Below are 21,383 nucleotides of genomic sequence, written 5' to 3' on the forward strand. Positions count from 1 at the left end.
CCTGCATCTGGCAATTGGCAAGTGAAGGAGCAGACACATAGTATATACAAACTGAGCAATGGCTGTTAAGTGCCAGGAACTTCATGCTTTAAGCCATTGCAATGCAAGGAAGCCAGGAGGCTCCCAGGGGACAGGGAAGCTGTAGCCCTACCGCAGCTTACAGCAAAATGCATGCGGTCCCTGTGCCCTTCACCAGGGACATGGCCTTCTGATTATAGAGGTGCAGAACCCTAATAGTTACCTACACACACACCACATTTAGGTGCATTCGGAACTTCACAGACCGCACTATTTCTAGTGAGGTCGTGCTGGATTAAGATGCACCCAATGGTGGCTGTCTCTGTTGGACAGCCACAAGAAGATAGAAGCCACACAGGAAGAACTACACACGCTAGCAATAACCAAACAAGATAATGAATGCTTTTTTGTCAGAATGAAAGAATTTCTCACTTTCTTAACTATTATGAATGTACTTACAAACAAATAAACATGGACATTTTGCCAGCTATTTGCTAAGGCTGTAGTATATGTATGGGGTTGGGGGTATAGATGTTCAAGCTTTGGCTTAAACATCAGTGATGTCTAAAAACAAGCTAACAAAACAGAGGGAGAAGGGAAAAACAGTAGAAATGGCACACATAATTCAGACGGAGATAAGACACACAGCAACCTAGCAGATTTTGGTGTGGATTACACAAAAATGTAAAGAATTCTTGGTTTCTTTAAAAACACAGAAATGTTATGGGAAAGTGTTTTCATTTCAAGTATGTGATATGGAGCCGCTTCAGATTGTTCACAGCCAACACGACGATGTTTTGTGTTGTGCTCTAGCAGGAGCATGATTTTGCCAGCTGCAGAGAGTTTCTGCAAGTGTGTGTGACATTTGGTGTTCTGGGCACTCTTGAGAGGGTATACAAATGTGAGCTCCCTGAGAGGGGCTGCAGCAGCTGCTCCTACTGCTGCTGTGGCTGTTGCTGGGTGTTGTTGGTTGTGGTGTGTTGTGATTGCTTATGCATAAAGAGATGAGAAGAAATTGGATATCCTGTCTGTGAGTATCAACCCTGTCCCAAGGAACTTGATAACCCTAATCAGCAGGTAGTCTGACAATATTGACTCATCCTTTCCCTCTAACCTTTAGCTCCTACTGAGTGCTGGAGGTTGGAGGATTAGGGGTTATGCAAGAAGGTAGGAAAAAGAATCAAATAAAGTAGCCAAAAGTCTGGCCAAGTGCCATGACTGAACTACTGAAAGAGAGCTCTAGATGGTTTTCACAAGAAATTGAAAACTGTGGTCTGTCAGCAAAACCTGGCCTACTGCTGTTTATGTAAATAAAGTTTTATTAACACACACAGGCATGCACACACACACACACACACACACACACCTGGCAAGTTACCAGTGGCTGCTTTCATGCTGCAAAGGTAGAAATGACAGAGCTCATGCAACCTGAGATATCCCTGCTTTAATTCAACATTTGCAGTGACTAATAGAGCAGAATATTAAGAGAGGATGAAATTGACATAAAATAAATCCTTACCAATATGTTCACGGATTGTTCAGAGGTGAAAGAGAACCTGAGAAAGAGCCTGGGGTCTGATGTGACAGGCTGTGTGCTGGTTCAAATGTGAAATGTCCCCCACCCCACCCCAGTCTCATTGACCGGTCAGACTTAGTACCAAGGTGCTGGCGCCATTTTGAAAACTATGGGGCATGTGGAGTTTGACTGGTAGAAATTGGTTGTGAAGGGCAGCTCAAAGAATGCTGCACCTGATCCACCATGAGAAAAGGAGCTTCCCCCACAAGCTCCTGCCACCCTGTCCCCTAACCTGTCTCTGTCAAGACTCAAGGGTCACAGGTCTCAAATCAGCAGACCACATTCAGACAGAAAGAGAGAAATCTGCAGTGGTGTATAATGATGATAGAGTCTGTGCATGGCTCCACCACAAATGCTAGGGACAGCCAAGAAGCATGACACCAAACCAATGTGCCCCCTTGTTTCCAGGCCCTGTCCTCAGTGAGAATCTTGCAAGAGTGAGAAGTGTTTGAGGATGCTTTGGATCCAAATTACCTTGGGCAGGAAACTGAGAAATGCCACTCTTCTTAAAGCACAGACTTATATGGGGATGGCCACAGAATCTCAGGAGTTCAGGAAACTTGATTTTGATAGCTGTGAAATAATGGCATCCAGAGGGAAAATTGCATTTTTGAATCTCTAGTCTTATATAAAGTTTGAACAGAAAGATTTAATAACTATATTGAGTGCAGCAATTCTATTTTTAATAAACATAGACTTAGAAACCCTAGAATCTCTTCACATCACCGCCAAGCAGAAAACATGCAAAAAGCTATGTGAATATATCTCATATTCCATTTAAAAACGTGACATCTGTAAAGCTGGAACTGTACTCTTACAGATCACAGCTGAAAGCCACTTCCAGGGAGCAGGATGATTTCAAAAGGAGGCGAGGACTAAATCCATACAATGCTCCTCTCTCCGTTCCCTCAGACTATCTAAAGCCTAGTAAAATGCGGGGATAAACATGTAAGATTAGGATAACTAAAAGCCAAGTGGGATGTGTGTGCATAGACCAATATCTAAGTAGATATTTGCATGTTTAGATAAAGGAGATTAAATGTACTATTGATTGCACTCACAGGGTCTGTCTCCGGGTAATATAGTTTACTGATTTCATCAAAATTAATTCACTAGTGCCTTAATTATGTAAATAGCTGTCCACTGTCTGGTAGGGGTGTCAGCTTGGAAATAAGCATTATCTAAGTCAGGGAAGACTAACCAACAGCATGGATCCTCCCCAATTTCTCAGGAAAATTATGTTCCCTTCTGTCACTTTATGCTGATTTCCTCCTGGGGTCTCTGTGGCGATAGTCTTCAGAGCTACAGCAGACTGGAGGCCCGGAGAAGGACTGGGGCAGTACAACTTCATAACTGGACTCTAGTCCCACCTTCCCTTTCCACTAATAGTCAGAGAGTGATAGACAGGGGCCAGGAACCACATCCTACTCAAAGCATCGGCCGGTCTGGATCCTCCTCCAAACATGGGGCAGCTATTTATTATAACAGGTTGAAAGTGGCCGAACCATAGACGCCCACCAGCCTCCTCTCACACGAGTCAAGAGTGGCGTTCTTAACTTCTCCTTTCCGTCCGTTTGCTTGCAGGACAGGATACCACCAAACCAATGGGATACAGATGTTGCCATTACTTAGCCTGCAGGGACAGATGGCGAAGCACACTCCGTGTGAGTACTGTAAGATAATGCAATTCAAGCGCTGGACACGGGAGACAACTCAGAGTTGTGTGAGCAACAGAGGCTTCGCAGACACTCAGAGGCCAGATGGAGCAGGAAGAGCATGTCTAGACCTTGAATGTTCTGAGGCTTTGGGCAGAAGAATCCAGCCACCATGCTATGGAAGTCATACCTTCATGCCATGAGCCCTTCTTCCTCTGCTCCTCTGTAGAGCTACCAGGACAGAAAGTCAACCAGAAGCAAAACTTTGATGTTCTCCAGAGCCTGGAACATGCAGCAGATCTGGTAGGGCAGCAGATAAGAAACCAGCAGACTTCACTTTTCCTCACATTGAGTTGTCTGCTCTCATGCAAAGTGGAGCAGCAAGTCCCTGCCCTGTTGTATTTTTAGCAAATGTCGCCGCTTTCTGCCCAGCCCTCCCTTTCTCTGTGAAGGTGCTCCCATGTGCAGCAGACCCAGCCTGGGAGGCAACCCAGCTGCACAGTGAATGTGCTTCTAAGTCGAGAAAGACATCAAACCACAGGGCAGCTATACCAGTTTCTGTTCACTGACTCGCACCAAGATTCAGATCCACTGGCATTACAGACTGCTCACTGTGGAGTTTGGTAACAATCTAACACACAGTGTTCACAGAGCTACTACAAGCCATGAGCCACTCACTTAACAGATGTCCAAAGGATGCATCAGGACTGTGCTCCAAATACAACCTGTATCCGAACCCTTTCTCATGACCACTACAATTACCTCGTATTGTCACGATATCGAAACAATCAGTGATATTGTAAAAAAACATGCAGCTGATATTCATGAAACAAAAGCCACCAGGGTAAAAGGATCCCCCATTCTACAGTGTGCTTGCTTGGCATTCGTGTGTTGTGTTTGCTTAAGTTAGCCTGTGTTAGCTCCCAAGCCCTTATGCATAGGCACGAAGGCAAGTGTCACTCACTTAAGCACAGGATTACACATGATCAGTTTCCAGACACTGCACATGAGGAATGGAGGGGCAGATGGCCTTTCCCACAGATGGCCTATGCCAAACTCCACTCCCACACCCTCCTCTGCAGTGTGTTTTGTCCCTCTCTCATCAGGGAACACTCACTTTCTCCAACTTTGCACATCTGGAAAGCTCTGGAACTTTTGTGCAACCAAAACTATTCAAAGGAAATAGGCTTGTGCCAGGGACTATTTCTGGGCATGGCCTGGAAACTTCCATTTCCTGTCTCTTGAGGTCCACATCTTTCTTTGCACAGAGGAGAGAGGCCATAGGCTAGAACCCTTCAGTGTCAGATATGTAAATGAGGCTGCTTCTTACACCCAGCTGCTAGAGGCCAGCTGTGTTGACTCCAGGGCCAGCCAATATGTCACTGCAACTGGATGAGACCCAAGAAAGCATCCAGTAGAGTCTAAGGCCCTGATGAGGACTGTGCAGCACAGTAATGAATGATGGCAGCTTGAACTATGTTGCTATACTTACAAGGCATTATTGATTGGATTTGTTTTCTTTCAAAAAGAGTGAAAAAATAAGACGGTCCTACCAAAGAAAAGAAGCACCTTCATGTAAGCACCTTCATGTAAGCACCTTCATGTAAGCACCTTCATGTAAGCACCTTCATGTAAGCACCTTCATGTAAGCACCTTCATGTAAGCACCTTCATGTAAGCACCTTCATGTAAGCACCTTCATGTAAGCACCTTCATGTAAGCACCTTCATGTAAGCACCTTCATGTAAGCACCTTCATGTAAGCTCTAGAAGCCAACAGAGTGAAGGTGATGAACTACGGCATGACATTATGCTTCGGCAGCATTTACATATTTTTATTTGCAGAACTCGGGACTTAGGGAAAAGCCATCAATTGCTGAGCCCATTGTGGCAATGCCTTCGTTATTATCCTCTCCCTTCCAGTTCCAAAAGCACAACTAGCTGTCTGTTATACCACTGCATCTAGAAACACTGACTACAGGGACTGTCTGCTCCAGGGATGGTAGCCAGCCCTTGGGGACAAAGGGCTTCCCATCTGAACCCGCCAACTCTGCTTCACACCATCTCCACCTTTGCATTACTGCAGCAAAAGTCCACAGCCTCCTTTCTGGCTACCAGACTTGTCAGCACCTTCCTGAGAGGGCAGGGTTCCACTTGACCACTCTGGTGGGGAGCCTTCCCTCATGGAGAGCTGCATGCATGACCTGCCCCTGGCCTATAGCCCACGATGAGCTACATAGTTCCTCCCAACAGCTATACAGAACATAGTTATGAACATGAAACTCTGAGCCACTGAACCAAAATTACTTGATACATCTCAATTTAAAAAAAATTAAACACACACACACAAGCTTTTGGCTTTTGGCTGGGCATGGTGGCACACACCTTTATTCCCAGCATTTGGGAGGCATAAATAGGCAGAGTTCTGTGAGTTTGGAGCTAGCCTGGTCTGCAAAATGAGTCCAGGACAGCCAGGACTCTGTCTCAAAAAAAAAAAAAAAAAATTAAACACATAGAATTCTCACACCAGGAATATTCCAGACACCTGTGGCCTCTGCCAGAGGTATCAAGATATGGACTGAACTTGACCCAGACTTTCTGGTCACATTATAAACTAATCACGTTTCCAGTATTGCCCCTCCTAGTATTCAAAACCTTGCAAAATCCCAAGAGTATATTTGAAAGTGACCATGAGCTAAGGTTATTACTATTCATTTATTCTGCTTAAAGCTTTTCACGAACGAGCTTGCTGGAGCAGAATGGATTACGGAAGAGAAGTCTTTTTGATAAGCTGAGTGGTTGCTAGGTCCTCCGTCTGCCTTTAAATGCTCAGACATGCCTTTTGTACTTGCAGGTGTCACATGGAACCATAGCATTTGGCTTGGCTGTGCTTTGTTCCCGTTGAATACAGGCTGAAGTTCACCTGCCGGTGGGATGGTACTGAGAGGGACGGTGCCTGTAGGAAGTGACCCTATTATTTTTAAGAAAGATTTACGTAGTTCTTTCACAGAAGAGGCCGCCACTGAGTGTCTTCTCCACTGTGCTCCCTTCGCTCCTTCTCCTTAACACTTTGACTCCACTGTGGTGAAGCCTGAGTAGATGTATCTGCTATCGGGCAGTAAACTCATGGACTTTCACAACCATGAGACAAGATACAGTAAACCTCTTTTCTCCGTGAACTACCCAGCTGCCACAGACTAAGAACCTTCTGAACGGATGCCTGGAACCCAAGTACCATTAAATCCAGGGTGCATCACACTCAGATTTGCAGTAGCTATTATCTTAGATGGTTCACTAGCCAGCACTGCTTCTAATGAAAGGGCAAATGCCAAGAAAGAACTGGATAGCCGCAGTTGGAGGCATCACACCAGGGGCACTCGCCAGTATGAGGCATGTCTGCCTAATTCCCTTCCTTACTCTGGAGCACTGCCTCTGTAGCTTCCTTTGAGTTGAACATACCCAGAGGTGAGCATCTCATGCAAAGCCTCTAACTCTTTGCTGCTTTCGGCTTATACTATGAAGAACAGAATAAAACAAGGCCAGGGTGTCCCTAGGAGTTAAGGGAAAATAAAGCAGACATAGCTGGTGATGATGGTAGAATTGAGACACTCCCACGTAAATGACCATGCATCATTTAATAGATCATATGTACATTTACACATAGACTTTCTAGAATGTATATGATTTGATGGATAATTGGAACATAAGTACATATGTACAAGTTAAATGCCCAACACTAAAACACATACATAATTAGCAAACAACTCTTAAACAATAACAACATCCATATATAAAGAAGAATTAAAGATTCCTTTATAATGAACGTTCTGTTGCATATTTTAAAAGCACTGGACAAAATTTATCTGTAAATTTTGGTTTCCATAAAAAGGCAAAAGGAGGGAAAGGACAAATGTTACCTGCCTTGCCACCTCTGCTGTAAATTCCTGTGTAATGTGCTCATACCTTGGGGAACAAGTGCTGTGTGGCATTGTCGTGTTGACTGACACTCTGAATACCAGACTCAGTCCAACATTCCCCTTGGGATATACACACTAGGAGAGCTTGGGGAAGACAGAAATGGTTCTTCTGTGGAGCCTGGAGACTAATTAGGGATCTTGACCAACACACTGGACTCACTTTGAACAGGAACCCAAGCTCCCTGCTAAACAGCTGCAGCGAAGGTACGGGGCAGGGGACAGAGTATGCTGTACTCAGCATCCTGAAGCTCTTACACTTCTGGAAAGACCATCTTCTCCTTCCTTACCCGGGCTGCTGACTGACTTCCCACTGGGAAGAACACTGTGCCACAAAAGTGAATTCATGGCTTAGTCCCTTGAGAGATACTAAGAAACCCACTCTGCTTTTGTGGACCCTGTGAGACACACTGAGCAGTGCCACAGAATGACGACAGCCAAACTTCTCCATGACCACCTCCCGAAATGAAGACAGCAAACACTTCAAGATTAACTTAGTAACCCTCAAGTCATTTTTTTTTTTACTTCAGGATGCATCTGCATGCAGAAAACTAAATCGTTAGATGTTACATGCTCTCTGACAGACAGACAGCAGAATGCCAGAGACTCCAGCTTTGAAAATCCACAGAGATGTCTTATACAAGCAAAGCCACTAACCCTTTGTTATGTTGGCTTCTCTGTGAAGGACAGGAAGGGAGGGGGTATCTCAGGAGTAGAGTGTTTGACTAGCACACACAAGGACCTCAGCTCATTCTCCAATATACACACAGACAGGGAGGACACTTCCAGGCACTTCCTGAAACACTAGGAAGACTTGTGCCCCAGATCCCTGCAAGCCCATTTACCCAGAGTGGAAGCCCCATCAAGGCAAGAGAACACTATGGATCACTTCTGTGTGCCTCTGCTTCCCACATAACTCTTCCTCTCTCCTCTTACCACTGGCACCCTGCCTTAGACTCCTAACTCCACAGTGCTGAACAGAACCTGAAATATCGGTTTATGTTCTCTAGAAACATGCAGAAAAACAAACAACCAAACAAAAACAACCAAACAACAACAACAAAAAAATCGCATCTATCCCAGGACAAGGAATACCTCCCCTGGAAAACAGGTGTGGAAAGAACAAAACCACAGCCAGCTTCTGCACATTGTCTTCATAGGGTAGGGTACAGGGTCAGCCTAGAGAAACAACTAGGACATACTTCCTGGAAGGCAATATGGTCCCATTTAGCCCAGCGTTTTCAGTGGAGCTAGGCCACAGCAAAAGTGAATCACTGGTCCAGTTAGTAATAAGACCCCAATGTAAGCCCCTCTTTAAAATCATAACAGAACACAGTCTTTTTCTTTGAAAGTTTATAAAAGCCTGCCTGGACATAGGCTGAAGTGGGATACCTCAAGATTGCCCTCCAGATTCAGGGGCTCTGTGGAATATTAGTATCAACTAGGAGCCAGTCAATATTCAACAAATCAGATACAAATGTTTCCATTATACCCCTTTAACATTCCACTGTCAAGTAAGGCAATAGAAATTGCCAGAAAAAAAAAAAAACCTATTAAGATTAGCCCATATTTCTTTAAATCATGGATTATTTTACAAACAACAACAACAAAACTGGTATGGAAAAAAATAGAATCAATGGATAAGGCAGAAGAGCCTCTGCTATGTGTCAGTGTGATGGTGGTGCTTGTCCCTAGACATGATATACATATGATGCTTTCAAGAAGATCATGTGTGTCTGGGATGTGTGAGTCATGAGCCACACATGAGTCTCAGATGTTTTCACAAGGGTAACAGTATATCCCTTTCCTTCTCCTACAGATGAAAGGTTGTTTCTGCCTTGGGGGCCCACCACCCTTCTCCCTTGACCTCTCTTTCATGTACATAGAGGAGAAGAAGAAAGCAGATTTCAGCTGTTCTGCTTGCTCCTTCGCAGTGGTCCAGGGCATCCCTGCTGTGCATCTAACAGTCTTCCAGCAGCTGGCCTAGGCTCCTGTCTTGCACATTCTATCCAGCCCCTGATTTCAAAACTTCAGCTTTCTTTGTCCACAACTGCAGATTAACCTTTGGTTTTCTCCGGGGAGTCATATATTAGTTTGAACAAAGCCAACCATGATTGTGTTGGATTTCAGTTGACAATCCAATGGCGTTGAGTGTGCTGAACTGTCTGAGTGTTCAGCACTGTGATGTCTAAGATGCCATTACTAATTTTGGATCATTGGAAATCATCCAGCACTGAACACATTTGAACCTGTTAAAAATAGCTCAGCGACCCTCCAGACACTTCAGCCTACTGTGAGATCAACAGATGTGCTTTCTACTTACAAATTGGGAAACACATCCGGAATGCAGAAAAGAATTCCTTAAGGAGGCTTGGGGGAATCATCCATAGGTTATTTTGTAATAGATATCTCCTTTAGGAGTCATGGTTATTAACACAGGATTTAATGTGTGTCATTGGACGTAGAGGACTTTATACAGCTTAGGTACAAAATACTACCTCAAACATTCACTATAAAATAATACAACTTCAAATACTCCTTGAGACTACTGAAATGTGGAACCATTGGTTAAATAAATCCAATTGATTTAATTAAGTTAAGTTAATATGGGAAAGCAGATAACAAATTCCCAATTGCTTGGAAGGGAAAAACTTGTCAAATATGTATCATGTATTTCAAACACTGATATATTTTTTCAGCTGTCTACCAGTCCCTAACTGTACTCCAATCTCTTTTATACAAATGCACCTATGTTTTTTGTTTTGTATGCATCTGTAAACATGCAAATTCATTTCCCTGATGCACCTTTTACCCCAGGAATTTAAAATATTTAACATCAACTGCAATGTGTTTGGGTCTTGCCACAATTATCCAGCCAGACAGCTTGACTGAAGTCAGTCTTGAGGGCTGGTTTATGAAGAGGAACAGAAAAGGGGAATGGGGGAAGAGATAGGAGAGGGTGGGACTAGGAGGAGAGGAGGGAGGGGGCTGTGATCAGGCTATAGAGTGATTAAGTAAATAAATTAATGGGAAAAAATCAAAAGTCTAAGAACAGTAGTAATATAAAAAAAGGAGAGGAACAAAACCAAATGGATATAATCCTACAGACTGGAGAAAGCAGCCTTTCCTAATGTGCACTGGACTTGTTTTCATAAGGCTAGCCCCTCAGGCTTAATTAAACCCAGCAGCCAACTCTGTGCTCATTCAAACGTGCAATTAAGGAAGAGCCCAAGAAGGACACTTGGCCTTGAGGGCCTTCCAGAAGTCCCTACCATGAACAATGTGCTAATTACCCTTCTGTCCAGGTCTCTTAATGACAATCTGCCATGCCTCCAATTTAAACCCTTAATTCTTCCACTTAGGGCCATGTCTTGCAACCTCAAGGCATGAACATTGGCCCCAAAGGCTAACTCTTCAGAGAATATATACTTTTAATTAAAACACAAAATGCCAAAAGATCATTGAAAAATACTTAATAGCAAATCTTAAAACTGTTTGATTGAGGGTGAACTTGCAACCTCATTTTATAGGATGCAATGGAGCCACTCTGAGAAAGAGGCTGCTAGTATTCCAGGACTAGGTGCCAAGTTGGGTAGTGATGTTCTCTGGCTCTTCTGCAAATAATGCAATCACAAATGGCTAGAAAGATCTGAGCTGCAATCATTTAAAAAAATAATAATAAACCCTACATCTGTTAGGGAAGCAGAGAACAGAAGAAGCCAGTGTATATGGACCAGCCTGATTTAACTTTACAGGAAATAAAGTGAGATGACACTATGGAGCCCCCACTGTCTGAAAGAGGGAACACCCTAATTCTGGAGGTCCTTTGCTTCTCAAGGCCTTCTAGAAGATGCTCAAGGCACTCATTCACAGAGATCAAATGAAGAACACCTGTCACATGTTCTATGTTCCAGCCTCTCCAGCTCCTCTTCACCAACCAGAAATTGCTAATCAAGTGACCCCACTGTGTGTACCTGAAGTACATATGTTCTATTATAGTCTACATGAGAACACATCCCCTTTTCCAGATAATATCAACACTGGGAGTTGCCTCCTCCCATCAAAAATTCAGGATATATTCTCCACAGACCAAGTAAGTCAATTTTCTCTCCACCCCTAGTTCAAATTCAAACCATTAATCTCCATTGGTATACATTAAGAAACAATGAAAAAATAAGTACATATTCCTTTAAGAAGTATCTTCCAGGTGTTTTTGTTGTTGGGATACAGCATCATGATGTCTTAACTTGTCCTGTTTACAGTTGCAGGTACTAAAGGCCAAGCATGCTGCTGGGATGGGATGAAGTAGCCACCCAGGAGGCCATGTTCTAAGCTTGGTGTGGCGGTGTGAAGACAGTAGAACTGGAGTATTCTGGGAGGTTGCTACTGACTCCTTCCACGGCTGTGACTTCCTGTCTAATTTGCTCCCACCATTATGATGCCTCCCCTCACAAGGTCCTCATCAGTGCCAAGCCACCCTGGTGCCACATCCTTATACGTCTAGAACTATAACATCTTCTCTTTACTAAGTTACCCAGTCTTGGATATTACGTTATAGTAATGGAAAATGGACTAACACTCTCTGACTCCAAGTTTTCATGACTGTGGAACCCTGAAAGCCCATTCTGCTATTCTTGCCTCTCAGATGTGTCCTGTAAGTTCCATACTGTGAATCCTTCATTGGCTTTCCCATGTACCAAAATAAACCTCTGGGAGATGGAAACTCAGCAGGTGGGCCTGGAGAAATTGCTCAAGTTAAATAACATTTGCAGGCAAGCATAAGCTTTCAAGTGAATGAATCTCTGCGACTCTCCCTTGCCAGCTTGCACTTTCCTGAATGATTTCTTTTCACAAGCTGGTGGTGGGACCAAGGAATTCCATCACTGCTGGCAGACAGAAAGTAAATTTGGCTCCAGGCCTGACTTCAGAGTAGACTTGGAAACTACAACAACCAAAATATGACGTCTCAACTTGCACAAGTCTGTTCAGATTCCTCTTCCTTCCAGACCCCTGAACTCCACTCCCCAGCCCACCCTCAGGACCACTACACAGCTCACATCCACGGGGACATTCTCAGGTAGAAGAAGCATTATGGAGACAATGGTTTTAGCAGTGCACTAGACAAAATCTGGGGTTTGTAGGTAGAGAGGAAGACACTTTCCCATCAAACACCAGTCCAGCACCATCTGGTGTGACCAAAAGCAAAGGAAGGATGATTGGCTGGAGGTGGGAAAGCAGCAACGGTAGAGTGTGTACAGCCCTGCTACACAGATCTCCTTCATGGGAAAACCAGCATAGAGAATGTGACCCCAGGAACAGATACATTCTCCCAGCTAGGCATCACAGCACATGGTACACAGATGAGCCTGAACTGCCTCTACATCTGTGTCATGCCTATAATGGGCTCAGGATGAGCTCACACACACACACACACACACACACACACACACACACACACACACACACACACACTTTAATCAGCTTAGTTTCCAAAGTCATCTTCCAAACCGAAAATGTGTCTGTGACTTCAAGTGAATGGAAACACTATGAACTCCATCCATACCTACTGATGTTGCTTCATTAGGAAGACATGTGGTAAGAGAATGTCAAATTGATACTATCAGTCCAAAGGACCCCCAGGCTGAGTGCACAAATGGGAAATAAAAAGTCTTTGAGGATCTATTGAGGGTGTAGGACTACAGGAAGTGAGAAGTTCCTTCTTCTTTTCCTTCTTCTCTCCTTGTCTTCTTCCCCATCCTCATCTACCTCTTAAAAGTCTGTCTATTCCTCCTCCTCCTCTTCCACTGTTTATTATCCCTATTTTCAGTCAGTGGAATGTGTCACTCACTAAGTGTTCTCCTCTTGGAATAGGTGAATTTTTTCTCAAGGAGTGAGAAGGCCTGGCTGTCCTCTGCTTTCTTTATGACCTGAAGAAGAGTGAGTGCTTACTGTCTGTGACTCCAACAAAAAAAAGTTTGATTCTTGTAATCAAGATATACACAGTCAACCTATCCAAGTCTGGAACACTGAGTCTAAGCAACCAACACATGACTTTAGAGCACTCTGTCCTCTGGTATTATAAGTTCAATCTTGTGCTTTTCTTCTTCTTTAAACTTTTTATTTTGAGAAAATTACAGATTCCCATACACTGCAGCACCATCATCCAAAAAGATCTATACTCCAACCATTCTACTTCCTCAATGACATCATCTTGCAAGCTGAGGCTTCCACATGACAACTGAAATACGGACCTTGATGTCATCCACCAGCATGTGTTGTTCTTTGATAACCAATTTAACTTTTTGAAAGAGTAGCCAACCTAGGATTAAGCCTCAGGCTGGATCATTAAGATGGTACTATGCATGCTTATGTCTTGGTGGCTGAGTGGTGAGTAACAGGCACTGCCCTCGAAATGATCCAAGCTTTCTCACAATGACAACATTTACAATGGACAATGAACATTTTTGCATTTTGTTTCAGCTTAGGATTTCCTAAAATTAAGACAATCGAGTGTAATGAGAGGCATATACCAAACACCAACATGCCGACTTGAAAGCTTGCTCTTCCAAACTGGAAGCCTTGAGTAGATATCAGAACGACTATCATGTAGTGGGAGAAATAAAGAAAAAGGAACAGTATAATGGACAACATTGCACTGATGATGGAATATCTGCTAGATTTCCTGGCACCTACCATAGTCTTCATCTGCCAGCTATGCTTACACAGGGAGGAGATCAAGAGCAGAACAGCAACAATGAAGATGAGCAATGGAAGTGTGAGCCCAAGAATAAAGACCGAGAGTAGTGTGGCATTTATCTGTCCAGAATGAGTTGCATTTTTAGAAAAAAAGCTTGTAAAGGTTTGTTTAGAAATTGTTGCAGTTTCTCTGCTATGGATGATAGCAGTAATAGTTGAATAGAACACAGACCCCAGAATCAGCCATGGTACCAACCTAGATATCCTCATCTTCAACCACAAGAAGAGTGGGTGAGGGATGGTAGCAATCTTGGCACAGTAGAAAACGCCAAGCCATGTGGCCAACCAAAGATTCAATTCATTTGTAAATAAGACAAAGGTAATATTATCAACAAATAAAGAGTATTTCACCAAATATAGTAGACTCAGTTGTGCAAGGAAGACACACATCTGCAGAATGATCCGGGAAGTTGCCAGGCAAGAAAGAAGCAGATCCAACGGGGCCATTTTCCTGTGTGTGATCAAATCAATAGCACTGAAAACCACAATGAGGCCACTTGCCAGGACCCCAGTGAAAAACTGCACCATCACGGCCAGAAAGAAAAAGAGCATGACACCTTCCAGCATTTTAAAGAGAAAAACCAATGACTTCTTTAAATGATTGAAGAGTTCTGCACAGGCTCTTCCATTTATGATTTTTGTTTTCTTTCCATTAGACCAGGTCCCCTTTAGAGGTGATGCTAACATGGAAGACAATGGAAGAGGAAGGTGGAGCTCATTTGTTTACTGTGCTGCCTTCTCAACTCAAAGACAGTCAAATGAGGAAGAGATACCGTAGAAACAAATTGTGTCCTACTGATGGCTTTTGCATTTTCCAGGTCTGCGTAGGTTTCAAAGTCATCATAAGTAAATGGTGCAACCAGACATCTTTAGGTGGCTATTGAAGAGCTCCTTCATGGCTAGCCTTACTTAATTATGATTTTACTTAATGCTATTGAAGCATCCTCAAGCAACATGAAAAATCCAAACAGTTTCTCTCATAGTGATATCATCAGAGTAGGAATGTAAGATTCTACACATTAGTACTCCAGACTGAAGAATCATTAATTCAGGACAACCTCAAACACTGTTAAATAATAAACCACACATGATAAAAATACAAGCTAGATAGATGCTAGGAAGATGCCTCCCTTGGCAAAGTGCTTGCTTCACAAATGTGGGGACCTGAGTTTAATCCCCCAGAAGTCTCAGTTTTAAGAGAAGCCAGCTGTAGTGATCACATACTTACCTGCCTTCCAGCATCATCGAAGCAGAAATAGGCTGATCCCCGGGTTCATGAGTCAGCCAGCTTAGCAAAATCTTCAGTCTAATGCTCTCCCTACAGATCCATTTCAGCCAAATCTCATAAAAACAGGTAAACCACATCCTTGAGGAGCATGGTTAGACTCTGTTTTTTCACACAAATGAACACCCTCCACCCTCGACATAAACATGCAACATATATGTAAACAAAGTTCAGTAATACAGTTTGCATGTATGTACAGACACTGGGCAAAGCCTAAGGAAAGTCATGCATGACAAAATGAACACTCACTCAGGATCCACATGGATCACCATCTGCTGATAATCCGGGGTCTGAAACCTTTGTTCTATTTTCCTTCCAGAACAATGAACAGCTGGGAGTTATAAGGGCAAGTGATGGTTGCTGCTACAATTGTCCCACGAATCAGAGAAAAACAAGCGAGCACTTAATATTTATCATGTGCCATGTGTTGAGCTAAACCATATTTGTTTCATCTGCAACTATACTGACATTTTGTAGTGGAAAATTGTTTGATTTGGTGGGTGGAGGAAAGTCCTGTGCAATGGATGCAGGATGGATCTCACAAACTTGACTCTGACTATTAGACGTTACCAACACATTACATCTCCAGCCTGTGACAATCAAAAACATTTCCAGATATTACCAAATGACTCTGGTGACAAAATCACCCTGATTGAAAACCGCTCTGCCAAGAAATCAAGAACAATGCAGCTTCCAAGTGTCACTCTAAGGTGTGGTAGTTTGAATAAAAATGGTCCCCATGGGCTTTTAGGGAGTGGCATTATTTGAAAGGATTATTTGAAAGAATATTGATTATTCTTTGAGTAGATGTGGTCTTACTGGTGGAAGTGTGTAACTGGTGGTGGGCTTTGAGGTTTCAAAAGCTCAAGCTAGGCCTGGAGGCTATCTCTTCCAGCAGGATGTATCTGCCTGCCAGTCAGGATGTAGAACTCTCAGCTACTCTCTAGCACTAGGTGCCCATGTGCCACCATGCTTTCCACCATTACAATAATGGACTAAAATGAATGTAAGCCATCCCCAATGAAATGTTTTCCTTTATAAGAGTTGCTGTGCCCTAGCTTATCAGGTATCTTCAGGATGGTTGCAATGTCCTTATCTGTGGCCTAGCAAGGCTACTCTTTTCTCAGGGGGAAGGGGAAGCTCATGAGTTCATGTCAGAGACAATTTCTGTCCCCCTTGCTAGGGAATCCACTTGGATATTGAGCTACCATGGGCTATGTCTGAGCAGGGGTTGTAGGTTATATCCATGCATGGTCCTTAGACAGAAGGAGAGGATACCCCCTCTCAGTGGACTCGGAAGGGGGCAGGGAGATGAGGGAGGGAGGGGAAGATTGGGAGGGAAAGAGGGAGAGGGCTACAGCTGGGATATAAGTGAATGTATAAAATTATTTAAAAATAAAAAATATTAATAAAAAAGACACACACACACACACAAAGAGTTGCTGTGGTCATGGTGTCACTTCACAGTACTAGGAACCCTAACTAAGACATAAGGTTAAAGGCACAGTGAATGAATCCTGTGTTCAATATGACATAAAACTAAGTTCTTTAGACAAATTATCAGCAAAGTGAAAAGTGAGGACATTTTATAGATGCTGGGGAAATTAAAACTTCCAACTTAGCACTTAATGAATTATGCTCATCAGACCCCGGCAACAAGGCATACATCCTTCTGGATATGCATTGCTTTTCTCTGAGGGATCAGGAAAGATTCTCACTGGATCCTTAGTTATAGACAACTAGACAAGGAAGGAAGAAGTAACAGTGGCAGTCACTCTCCTGATGACACAATTGCTCTATGAATTTTTAACAGTTTCAGGCAGGGTTGCCTTATCTTTGATGAGATGGGGAAACCAACTTCAATCAGAAGTTCAGGGAGGCAGTTTGGGTTGGTCACTCTTACACACATCCAGACTGGGGCATGATGATGGGACAAGACTCATTCTTCTTCGACTGTTGAAAGGAAACACCCCAACTGCAAATCACTTTTATTTTGCATTTTGCTGAGTAGGAAAGCAAAATGGAAGAGGCTCCATCCATGGAATAGTGAAGCCAAGAATTCCTAATACCCATGACCTGGACTTCCTGCCCTCAAACTTTCTGCCACTGTACTTGGTATGCCAATTGCAAAGAGGAGTGATCTGCCTTAAGCACCACCAGACTCAAGTACTCACTCACTCACTCACTCACCCACCATCCATCCATGCCTCCATCTATCTATCCATCCACCCATTCATTGTTTGTTTTGTGAAGCAGAACCAAAGTCAACTACAAAGCAGAGGGTGAGACACAAGTCACTTTGCAAGCGTTGTTTTTGTCTCTTCCTGGACAGCAGAGGAACTAACAGTTCCTCTGTTCTAGCATTGCCATGACATTTACAACATGAGGCAGTGTTTGGTGTGACTGCAGCACGGGTCAAATAGTTTACTACTGCACACTGGATCACAAGAATGCACAGTAACACAAGTTAAGGAAGGCTTGAGTCCAGAACAACAGTATAATCTTTCAGCACTGACAGAAAAACAAAAAAAGGGAACACACAGTCTTCAGAGGACTCAGCCACGCCCAACCCTATTTGTGTCTTGCTTTCTAGCATCTGTAGAGCCCACTGGATTCTCAGACAGTTTATGGTAACTTGTTAGAACCATCCTAAGGAACAGAGACAAGAGAGTAAAAAACAATTTGCAAGGCTTAAGATACAGTGTTTGTATTAGGATATTTTTTTGTCATTTTTGCTTCAACAAGCACAGCCGTCAAAAGCACATTGCCCTAGGACAAGCTCTGCCACTAGCTTGTCTGAGACAGCCCTGTCTTCTTGTGGTGTGTGTTTGTGTGTGTGTTTATGTCTACACAAATCTGTATGTGTATGCAAATGTACATATATATGCAGGTGCATAAAAGGTGTGAGTGTGTGTGCAGGTGTGACTGGAAATCAGAAGTCAAGCTTGGGTGTGTTGTTCCTCATGGTCCCAGCCATGCTGTTGTTTCAAACAGGGTCTCTCAATGGATTACAACTCACAGATTCAGCTAGGCTGGCTCTCTAGTGAGCCCCAAAGACACACCTGTCCCCACCTCTCTGGCAATGGGATTATAACCACTTGCTACCACACTTAACTTTACTTACCTGGGGGAAATAAACTCAGGTCCTCATACTTGCAAGGTAAATGTTTTATCAGCTAAGTCATGACCCCAAAAGCACATCTGGCCATTTTATTGGTGGTTCTTGAGTCTGCCCCCAGGGCCTTGCTTTTGCTTGGCAAGGGCTCTACCACTAAATTACTCCTCCATCCCTGGAACATCTTACCGTGAGGAAAGGTGAAATAAGAGCAGGTGGGGTTGCTATTTGAATGACCCATTCATCACCAGGAAACTGGCCATCGGTTATTGAGAAGAAATCTCCAAGGTCAGGTCTTCCAGTCCCTTTGAGTAGCCTACTGTGTCAATCATGGTCACTGCAGACCTTGGCTGCACTGTTGCACTAGGTAAGAGTAAGCTAAACATTTTAATTATCAATGAAACAAATGAAAGAAAAGCTGCTCCTAAAGAGAGAGAGAGCGAGCTCCTTTGGGTCCTTCAGGAGGTCTTTTAGTGGAAGAAAACGTACCAGAGAACTCCTGGCACTGAGACGCAAACCTCACACGTCTGGCTTCACCTGTCAGTCAGCGGCTCAAAACGTTGACAGTTTTACATGGACAAATGGCTTGGAACAGATGGAGCAGGACCCGACGTGGAGAAATTCACATGATCATTACCCCGTATTACCCTGATTAAATGTGTTCACTCGCACTCATCTGTAATGAGCACTCATTAAAGGAGACAGCACTAAATATTCTTGAGGGAACTGACAGGCGGAAGAAGTTGCTTATTTATATTCAAATCAGTTAGCTGTTAGAAAGAAAGCGCGATCTGTCTCACATGCAGCCAAAGGGACACAGGCAGGTTTGTCAGCAGGTAAAGGCTGCAGTGTTCCGCACGCACACATGCAACTTGATACAGTCATCACGAAAGTGAGCAATAGTTTAATGCCCTTCCGAAGGAGGGCTTCACACTTCATTGTCAGGGAAACAGTTCTCACTTTTAGAAACATGTGCATGTATTCACATTCTTGTATATTTAATAAGATCTATCAAATAAGAAAGAAATAGAATCTTGGCTGTGAAAAGTAGGCATTCTTTCTGAATATTTCCTGGGCCCTGGCTTGGCCTATGTACAGCTGATATGGAATGTATTTCACTTAAAATTCACAACATGGTGGTTGAAATAACCAGGCTCTTTCAGACTAATCATTCTTTAAATCCCATGATTTTCATCTCTCCACTTGCATGTGCAGTTGATCTTTGGGACTAAAATTGTTGCCTTTAATATTCAAGTCACTTCTAAATACTTGTCCCTTCTCTTGCATTTATCCTTTTAATGTACTTTTGTGCTTCCCTTTCTCCATTCAATACACTGAAGTTTATTCACACTGCAGCAAATAGAATAATGGAGAAATATGATACACTGAATATAAGTCTTCCATGTGCAGAACTCAGTCTTTTTTTTTTTTTATTTTATTTTTTTCTTATCAGTTACATTTTATTAACTCTGTATCCCAGCCGTGTCCCGATCCCTCATTCCCTCCCAGTCCCTCCCTCCCTCCCTCATCTCCTCCCTGCCCCTTTCCAAGTCCACTGATAGGGGGGACCTCCTCCCCATTCATCTGACCCTGTTTTATCAGGTATCTTCAGGACTGGCTGCAAAGCCCTCCTCTGTGGCCTAGCAGGACTGCTCCTCCCTTGGGGGAGTAGGGAGGTCAAAGAGCCAGTCATTGAGTTCCTGTTAGAAATAGTCCCTGTTCCCCTCACTTTGGGAAACCAATTGGTTACTGAGCTACCACAGGCTACATCTGAGTGGAGGTTCTAGGTTATATCCATACATGGTCCTTGGTTGAATGTCAGTCTCAGAAAAGACCCTGTGCCCAGATATATTTGGTCCTTGTGGAGCTCCTATCCTTTCCCCATCAGACTAACTCCCCTTCTTTCTTATGATTCCCTGTACTCTGCCAAAGGTTTGGTCATGAGTCTTTGCTTTGAAAACACTGCTATTTAAGAGTCTTTCAGATGCGCTCAGTAGACTCCTGTCATACGTTCAATGCACATCCCATCTGTCTTTCTAAATGAGGATTGATCATCTTACCCCATGTCCGCTCAATTGATTATCTTTTTTAGGTGTATAGATTTCATTATGTTTATCATATCTTATAGGTCTATATAAGTGAGTATATCCCATGTTTGTCTTTCTCCTTCTGGGATATTTCACTCAGAATGATCTTTTCTAGATCCCACCATTTGCCTGCAAATTTCATGATTTCCACCGTTGATGGACATCTGGGTTGTTTCCAGGTTCTGGCTATTACAAATAGAGCTGCTATAAACATGGTTGAGCAAGTATCCTTTTTGTGTACTTGAACAAACTTTGGGTATATACCTAGCAGTGGTATAGCTGGGTCTGGAGGAAGCACTATTCCTATTTGTCTTAGAAAGCGCCAGAAAGCTTTCCAGAGTGGTTGTACCAGTTTACATTCCCACCAGCAGTGGAGGAGGGTTCCCCTTTCTCCACAACCTCTCCAGCATGTGTTATCGCTTGAGTTTTTCATCTTGGCCATTCTGATGGGTGTGAGGTGATATCTCAGGGTCGTTTTGATTTGCATTTCCCTGATGGCTAATGAGGATGAGCATTTCTTTAAGTGTTTCTCTGCCATTCGATATTCCTCTGTCGAGAATTCTCTGTTTAACTCTGTTCCCCATTTTTTAATTGGATTACTTGGATTGCTGCTTTTCAGCTTCTTTAGTTCTTTGTATGTACTGGATATTAGTCCTCTGTCAGATAAAGGGTTAGTGAAGATTCTTTCCCAATCTGTAGGCAGTCGTTTTGTTTTGATGACGGTATCCTTTGCTTTACAGAAACTTTTCAGTTTCATGAGGTCCCATTTATTGATTGTTGCTCTTAGAGCCTGTGCTGTTGGTCAGAACTCAAAGTCTTTACAAACAAGAATCCCTTGTGAGTAACAATGAGGAGCTGTAGCCAGGTGTGCTGCCCTTGGGGGATGAGAGGAGTCTCAGGTCATTGCTCTGTTCCCTTC

General features: G+C 43.3%; 1 protein-coding gene across 1 annotated transcript; it reads right to left on the reverse strand.

Moving 5' to 3' along the window:
- Positions 1–13,587: 13,587 nt before the first annotated feature.
- On the reverse strand, positions 13,588–14,544 carry Tas2r1 (taste 2 receptor member 1). The gene has a single exon (XM_021659110.1). It carries the CDS (start codon positions 14,542–14,544, stop codon positions 13,588–13,590), a length of 957 nt encoding a protein of 318 aa, XP_021514785.1.
- Between the last annotated feature and the right edge of the window lie 6,839 nt (positions 14,545–21,383).

Source organism: Meriones unguiculatus, chromosome 3 (assembly GCF_030254825.1).
Source record: "Meriones unguiculatus strain TT.TT164.6M chromosome 3, Bangor_MerUng_6.1, whole genome shotgun sequence".
Lineage (NCBI taxonomy): Eukaryota > Metazoa > Chordata > Mammalia > Rodentia > Muridae > Meriones > Meriones unguiculatus.

Excerpts from the sequence above, each read along its gene's own strand:
- Tas2r1 (XM_021659110.1), bottom strand. The coding sequence starts at position 14,544 with ATGCTGGAAGGTGTCATGCTCTTTTTCTTTCTGGCCGTGATGGTGCAG.